The sequence below is a fragment of the Rattus rattus genome, chromosome 6 (assembly GCF_011064425.1).
Source record: "Rattus rattus isolate New Zealand chromosome 6, Rrattus_CSIRO_v1, whole genome shotgun sequence".
Lineage (NCBI taxonomy): Eukaryota > Metazoa > Chordata > Mammalia > Rodentia > Muridae > Rattus > Rattus rattus.
In genome coordinates this window covers 136,191,332-136,198,982 of record NC_046159.1, presented here as the reverse complement: position 1 = coordinate 136,198,982, position 7,651 = coordinate 136,191,332, and the positions used below count along the sequence as shown (strand labels likewise).

The 7,651-nt window shown below is 39.3% G+C and overlaps 1 protein-coding gene across 2 annotated transcripts; it reads left to right on the top strand.

Annotated features, from left to right (window-relative positions):
• Positions 1-1,081: 1,081 nt before the first annotated feature.
• On the top strand, positions 1,082-6,523 carry Mterf1 (mitochondrial transcription termination factor 1). 2 transcript variants are annotated; one of them, XR_004388329.1, is made up of 2 exons: positions 1,082-1,267; positions 1,494-1,654. XR_004388329.1 is itself a non-coding variant. In XM_032907007.1 (2 exons), the coding sequence occupies exon 2, from the start codon at positions 5,265-5,267 to the stop codon at positions 6,387-6,389; it is 1,125 nt and encodes a 374-aa protein (XP_032762898.1). In that variant the 5' UTR covers positions 1,093-1,267; positions 5,234-5,264; the 3' UTR covers positions 6,390-6,523. The 2 variants fall into 2 exon arrangements, 1 of the variants encoding a protein (XP_032762898.1); XM_032907007.1 differs by lacking the exon at positions 1,494-1,654 and adding an exon at positions 5,234-6,523 and having other exon boundaries at positions 1,093-1,267.
• Positions 6,524-7,651: the final 1,128 nt, after the last annotated feature.

The window sequence follows — 7,651 nt, the reverse complement described above, 5'->3', positions numbered from 1 at the left end:
GTTTTCTTTTCATTATGATTGAGAAATGTTTAGCTTGTGAGAGGTTGTGCATCTCACAAAAATGATGTGGAGATATCTAGCCTGGATCTCTTTATTCTCTACTATACCGGCGATATTTTTGCCTTTTTCTTTTCCAGATTGGAGGTGTGGTGGTAGAAATATCTGGTCCTTACCTTTTCTGGAGATATCCAAAGTCTCTCTTAACCACAAACCTGTGGTTCTAAAAACAAACAAACAAACAAAAACAAAACAAAATCCATTCACCACTTTATGCTGCGTCAAATAATTAGCTGATTTTGGTACCCCCAATGCGAATGATTAACAGTTTTCTTTAAAAGCCTGTTAGATTTCCAACTGTGGGACAGAAGGGGGGCAGAAGCCTTCCTCTTTGGACCTCACTCATTACAATCACGGAGATTTTTATGATATTCGCTACTCTGAACTTTTCTGCTTTATTTTTAGAGGAAGACTAAAGTCAATTTTTAAAATTTTTTAAATTGCATTATGTTGTATAGTTTTCTTGCTGAACAATCTGTTTTAAAAAGAAGATTGTGTTTAAACAAGGCTTTGCACTACAGCTCGGATTCAAGAAAATGACCCTTTCTGAAAGATAAGTGAGAATCTAAAAAGGTGTATGTGTGTACAGGCTTGCTCCCTCGATGGTGAATTTGATATAAAAGTAGCAAGTACTGAGGGGAGGGAGGGTCTAACAAGAAGGGGACAGGAATATGAGAATTACGAGGAAAAACAATAGGACGTTTCTAATATAGAATTTAGATTTATATAAAAGTTATATATGTACTTGCATACGTGTGACATGAAAGCAAAAGAGGGACTTCGAGATATACACACACACACACACACACACACACACACATATATATTAAAAACCCTCATGGGGATGTTTATCACAAGTGACATTAATCAGAGGAGGCCTGTTTGGGGGGCTGCATAGATGCTCAGTTCACTTTTGTATGTGCTGATTCATTTAGAAGATGCTTATTTGGTGATACGTTATATAAAGAAAAACAAAATCTACTTGTGACAGGTCTAGCAGAAATCATAATGGATTTTTTTTAATCCATTTTTTAGGAGTCTTAGCAAACCTTTTTGTTTCCTTTTTGTTCATCGGTATTAGGATTTCTCTTGAATATTCTGTGGCATGTTCATCTGTCTACCATGATGCTAAGCATCTGAAGAGAACGCACTGTATAGGGTAGTACTCTTTAACCCTAAAGGCTTCGTATGTGTATGGCTTTTATGTATGGTATGCATGACTGATTTTTTTTTAAATCTACCTGTCATTTAATGATGTATGTGTTATAAGACTTATAAAAAGGTAGAAATCTTCACAAGATAAGACAAGTATAATTGAAAAATTTATACTATGTTCTCTCCTTATGCCCTATTGGATCATTTTGCATGCTTATTTATAAAGATCTTTATAAAACTTGTCTGATTGTAATCTGATAGTGTTCTGTCCTGTTATCCAGCAGAGGTCACCCATGCGTGTCTGAAAAGAAAAAGGTTGAATTGTACAAGGTAGGGCCTTCATTCTTTTTCTTATTATGTATATTTTTATTAATTACTTGAGAATTTAATACACAGTGTCTTGATCAAATTCACCCCAGTCCTCCAGCTGCTCTTAGATTCACATCGCCAGTCAACTTTGTGTTCTCGCTCTCTCTTTTAAGGCATTGAGTTCAGTTAGTGTTGCCTGTATTCCTTTAGTGATCCAGCTATCATCAGAATGTTTGATATACTGGAAACCACAGCCTTGAATGAAAAAATAAATTAAAGGAAGACATGGCCATTCCTGAGTTTGGTGGAGGAGAAGGGTTATTGTAGACATGAGGGAACAGCCAAAGGCCTTTAGAAGAATCTAGAGTGAACATGAGTGGCAGACTGAGCTGGGCCAGGTGAGGAGAGAAGACCCTTGCGCAGCAGCCAAGAGGCTAAAGGGCAAAAAGGACCAAAAGGACTGATGTTGCCAAAATGGCTAGATTATATATGGAAGAACAACTGGGGGAAGGGCAGCCCAGCCTCTGGGCTGGAGAGTTGAGGGTAGGGGTGCTATATGTTAGCCAGGAGTACCCTGTAACAGGTAAGGGACTGAGGGATGATGGGAGAACCTGACAGCCAGGTCAGCTTTGATATGTTTAACGAACACTTCAGCTAGTGTTCTTGACAAACTCTTGTCCCAGGCTTAAGACCTAAGAAATTTTAAATTAGAAAACTAGTTCCTCCTTCTCCTCCTCCTCCTCCTCCTTCTCCTCCTCCTCCTTCTCCTCCTCCTCCTTCTCCTCCTCCTCCTTCTCCTCCTCCTCCTTCTCCTCCTCCTCCTCCTTTGTGGTGTTGGGGGATTGAATTCAAGTCCTAAGGATATATATATATGCTAAGGATATATGCTGTACCACTGATCTACCTCTGAATTTCACTCCATTCCCTCAACGGTATCATTTTGAAGATGGAAATGAGTTTACAATTATTGCAGTGCAACCAAGGAAACAGTTTGGTAAACTGAGGTAGAGATTGATGTTGTTAGCTGTTGTCCAGAGATTTGTGTGAGAATATACATAAATATGCTTATCTATAATTTAAAATAGAATATTTATATATAATATATTATATAATATAATGTCTATTTATATAGATTATTGTATATTGTATGCTATACAATATTACATATTATATAATAAATGACACAATATTACATATTATATAATAAATGACATACAATTTTATATACATATAATAGACATATATATACACATATGATCAATATGACCCATTTAAAGGGTGTTATAAATCTAAAAAAGATATTAATTAGACTATCTGAAGTGTGGTTTTTCAGAGCTACATTTAAAGTTTGAGATTAAGGTAGACAGAAGCAAAGAAATCTAGTGTCTATAGGCAGAGTCAGTTCAAACATATGGCAAGTTGAAAGACAAATGGGAATGAAAGTGCCACTTATTAGGAACAGAAGATGTCAGAAACAAAAGAAACCAGAAATGAGAAGAGATAGAGGGGAGAACTGATTCTGGGGAATCAAAGCAGGCACAGTGCAATAAAAAGAACAATACATGGTATAGAGACAGGCAGATAGATCAGTGGAATAGAATTGAAGACCCAGAAATGAACCCATACACCTATGGTCACATGATTTTAGACAAAGGAGCCAAACCATCCAATGGAAAAAAGATAGCATTTTCAGCAAATGGTGCTGGTTCAACTGGAGGTCAACATGTAGAAGAATGCAGATGGATCCATGCTTATCACCCTGTACAAAGCTTAAGTCCAAGTGGATCAAGGACCTCCACATCAAACCAGATACACTCAAACTAATAGAAGAAAAAGTGGGGAAGCATCTCGAACATATGGGCACTGGAGAAAATTTCCTGAACAAAACACCAGTGGCTTATGCTCTAAGATCAAGAATCGACAAATCAGATCTCATAAAACTGCAAAGCTTCTCTAAGGCAAAGGACACTGTTGTTAGGACAAAATGACAACCAACACATTGGGAAAAGATCTTTACCAATCCTACAACTGATAGCAGGCTCATATCCAAAATATATAAAGAACTCATGAAGTTAGACTGCAGGGAGACAAATAACCCTATTAAAAAATGGGGTTCAGAGCTAAACAAAAAACTCATAGCTGAGGAATGCCGAATGGCTGAGAAACACCTAAAGAAATGTTCAATGTCTTTAGTCATAAGGGAAATGCAAATCAAAACAACCCTGAGATTTCATCTCACACCAGTGAGAATGGCTAAGATCAAAAACTCCAGCGACAGCAGATGCTGGCGAGGATGTGGAGAAAGAGGAACACTCCTCCATTGTTGGTGGGATTGCAGACTGGTACAACCATTTTGGAATCAGTCTGGAGGTTCCTCAGAAAATTGGACATTGAACTACCTGAGGACCCAGCTATACCTCTTTTGGGCATATACCCAAAAGATGCCCCAACATATAACAAAGACACGTGCTCCATTATGTTCATAGCAGCCTTATTTATAATAGCCAGAAGCTGGAAAGAACCCAGATGCCCTTCAACAGAGGAATGGATACAGAAAATGTGGTACATCTATACAATGGAATAGTACTCAGCTATCAAAAACAATGACTTTATGAAATTCATAGGCAAATGGATGAAACTGGAAAATATCATCCTGAGTGAGGTAACCCAATCACAGAAAAACACACATGGAATGCACTCGTTGATAAGTGGCTATTAGCCCAAATGCTTGAATTGCCCTAGATGCACAGAACACATGAAACTCAAGAAGGATGACCAAAATTCGAATGCTTCACTCCTTCTTTAAAAGGGGAACAAGAATACCCTTTGGAGGGAATAGGGAGGCAAAGTTTAGAACAGAGCCTGAAGGAACACCCATTCAGAGCCTGCCCCACATGTGGCCCATACATATACAGCCACCCAATTAGCCACCCAAGATGGATGAAGCAAAGAAGTGCAGGCTGACAGGAGCCGGATGTAGATTCCTCCTGAGAGACACAGCCAGAATACAGCAAATACAGAGGCAAATGCCAGCAGCAAACCACTGAACTGAGAACAGGACCCCCGTTGAAGGAATCAGAGAAAGGACTGAAAGAGCTTGAAGGGGCTTGAGACCCCATATGAACAACAATGCCAACCAACCACAGCTCCCAGGGATTAAGCCACTACGTAAAGACTATACATGGACTGACCCTGGGCTCCAACCTCATAGGTAGAAATGAATAGCCTAGTAAGAGCACCAGTGGAAGGGGAAGCCCTTGGTCCTGCCAAGACTGAACCCCAGTGAACAGGATTGTTGGAGAGAGGGCAGTAATGGGGGGAGGATGGGGAGGGGAACACCCATAAGGAAGGGGAGGGGAAGGGGCTAGGGGGATGTTGGTCTGGAAACCGGGAAAGGGAATAACAGTTGAAATGTAAATAAGAAATACTCAAGTTAATAAAGATGGAGGGAAAAAAAGAATTAAAAAAAAATAAAGAAGAATACAGGGGCAGTACAGTTAGGGACAGCATGGTGCTGTTCTGCTTCTCTGTAGTGAAAGAGGAGGAGCCTTAAGTCCATAGGGATCCACAGAAACAGTGAGGCCGGGGATACCTGCAGCACCAGGAGAGCTGGAGGGGCGGATGCTTTCTCCAGGATCGTAGTATTGTCACTGGTTATTTAACATACGCATTCACATAATATATATGTTAACATTATATTTGTCTTACTCAGGACTTGAAAAGCTTTGGACTATCCCGTGATAATGGCATCAAGAAACATCTGTCGTGTGAGAAGGAACTTCCTCTTTGACTTAAGAGGTTGGGTGCTCCAATATTCAGCAGAAGTTTTCCTCAAGTCGATTTCATTCAGGCCCTTTAGTGTGGAATGCGACAGTAAAGACAGGCAGAATGGGGACCTACTCAACAACTTACTCACCATGGGAGTTGATGTCGACATGGCAAGAAGGCGACAGCCTGGAGTTTTTAACAGGGCTGTCACGAATGAGCAGGAGCTGAAGACTTTCCTTCTGTCTAAAGGAGCGAGTGACAAAGTGATTGGTAGCATCATATCAAGATATCCACGAGCCATAACACGCACTCCTGAAAGTCTTTCAAAACGGTGGGATCTGTGGAGAAAGATTATGGCATCAGACCTTGAAATTGTAAATATTTTGGAGCGTTCTCCTGAATCCTTCTTTCGGTCTAATAACAACCTAAACTTAGAGAATAACATAAAGTTCCTCTGCTCTGTTGGGTTGACTCATAAATGCCTCTGCCGACTGTTAACCAATGCTCCCAGGACCTTCTCCAACAGTCTGAATTTGAACAAACAAATGGTTGAATTTTTGCAGGAGACCGGTATATCCTTAGGTCACAATAATCCCACAGATTTTGTCAGGAACATAATTTCTAAAAATCCTTCCATCTTAATTCAGAGCACCAAACGTGTGAAAACTAACATTGAATTTTTACAGACAACTTTCAATTTAGACAAAGAGGACCTACTGCTTCTGATATGTGGTCCAGGAGCTAGAATCTTAGACCTTTCCAATGACTGTACCAAAAGAAACTACACAAACATCAAAGAGAGGCTGCTCTCTCTCGGATGCACTGAGGAGGAGGTACAGAAGTTTGTCCTAAGCTATCTGAATATGATCTTCTTGTCAGAGAAAAAGTTTAATGATAAAATAGACTGCCTCCTAGAAGAAAAAATCAGTATTTCACAAATACTTGAAAATCCAAGGGTATTAGACTCAAGCATACATACTTTAAAAACTCGCATCAGAGAGTTGGCACATGCTGGATATGACGTGAGCACCTCAAGCATTGCTCTGCTGTCCTGGAGTCAGAGACGATATGAAGCTAAACTGAAGAGGTTAAGTGGATAGGACAGGTGGAGTCACCAGGAATCTTGCAAGTGTAGCTTGGTTCCAGTTTGGACTTTTCAAACAGGAGAGATTTTTTTAAATAATTTTTTTACTTAAATCATTTAAGTAAATATTTTAAAATATTTAATATTGCATTTATTTGTATATGTATTTTGCGTGTGTATATATAGAGTATGTGTGTGTGTGTCTGCTTCTGCATGTGCTTATGTGTGTGTGCAGATGCCCCTGTGGAGGTTGAGGAGAGATTTTAATTGGGTTCCAGGGACAAACTTCGTCATCAGGCCTGGAAGCAAAGTGTTTTTATCCACTGAGCCTCATGCTGGCCCAAGGGTTTTGAAGTTTCATCACGGACAAATGTATAATGATTATGTGGATACTTTGTTTTATAGGTCAGAAGAACTCACAGTTAGTATGCTCTAATATAGTTCTATCTACCCCCTCTTAGTTTAAGTTAATATAATAGTCCATTATCTGTTATATGGTGTAGGCTTTAGCTGTTCAGTGGTGGTGGTGGTGGTGGTGGTGGTGGTTCCTGAATTCTACAGCAGAACAATATATAGAAATATTTTACAAAATATGCTTTTGTAGTTTCTGTTTATATTTAACAGTCAGTACATTTGGATTGGAGATACAGCATTCTCAGCATGTGGAAGGCCCTGGGTCAGATGCCCAGCACAGGAATACTGATGGTTTCATATGTGCTAGTTCTGTCTCTTCTTGTTTTCAGTCCCAAGATTTTCTTTTTATTTCAATAGAGCTAGCCAATTATAGTTCAATTTCAGAGTGTAATGGCAGTAAAAATAGTAAAATGTGAATTTCCATTGTCTTACACTTTACATTTGAATAGTTAGTGTCTTCCCCTGACAGAATTACCTATGGGTTGGTCTGTTCTGATTCCTTTTATACAGAGGTAACTTAGAAGATAGAATAATGACTGTCCAAAGATGTTAGTATATTGGTTGCAAGAAGCATGAAAACTTGGTACATTGGCACATTTGTATTAAATATATGTGGTTAAGCATCTCAGCACTTGGAAGCCTGAGGCAGGAGTATTGTGAATTTGAGAGCAGCCTGGTTTACAATCTTGAGAATCTGTCTCAAAAATGTTTATTTTAAATGTCTTAAGAAGGGGAGATTATCCTGAATTATTTGGGTGGGCCACCCACAATCATGCAGTCATTAAAAATGGAAGCAGGAAGTATAAGAGGTGAGAGGGATGCGGTGTAAGAGAGACTTGTCTGCTATTTCTGCCTTCTATGAGG

What these genes read in the sequence shown, in the direction of transcription:
- Mterf1 (XM_032907007.1), top strand. Translation starts at nt 5,265, where the DNA reads ATGGCATCAAGAAACATCTGTCGTGTGAGAAGGAACTTCCTCTTTGAC.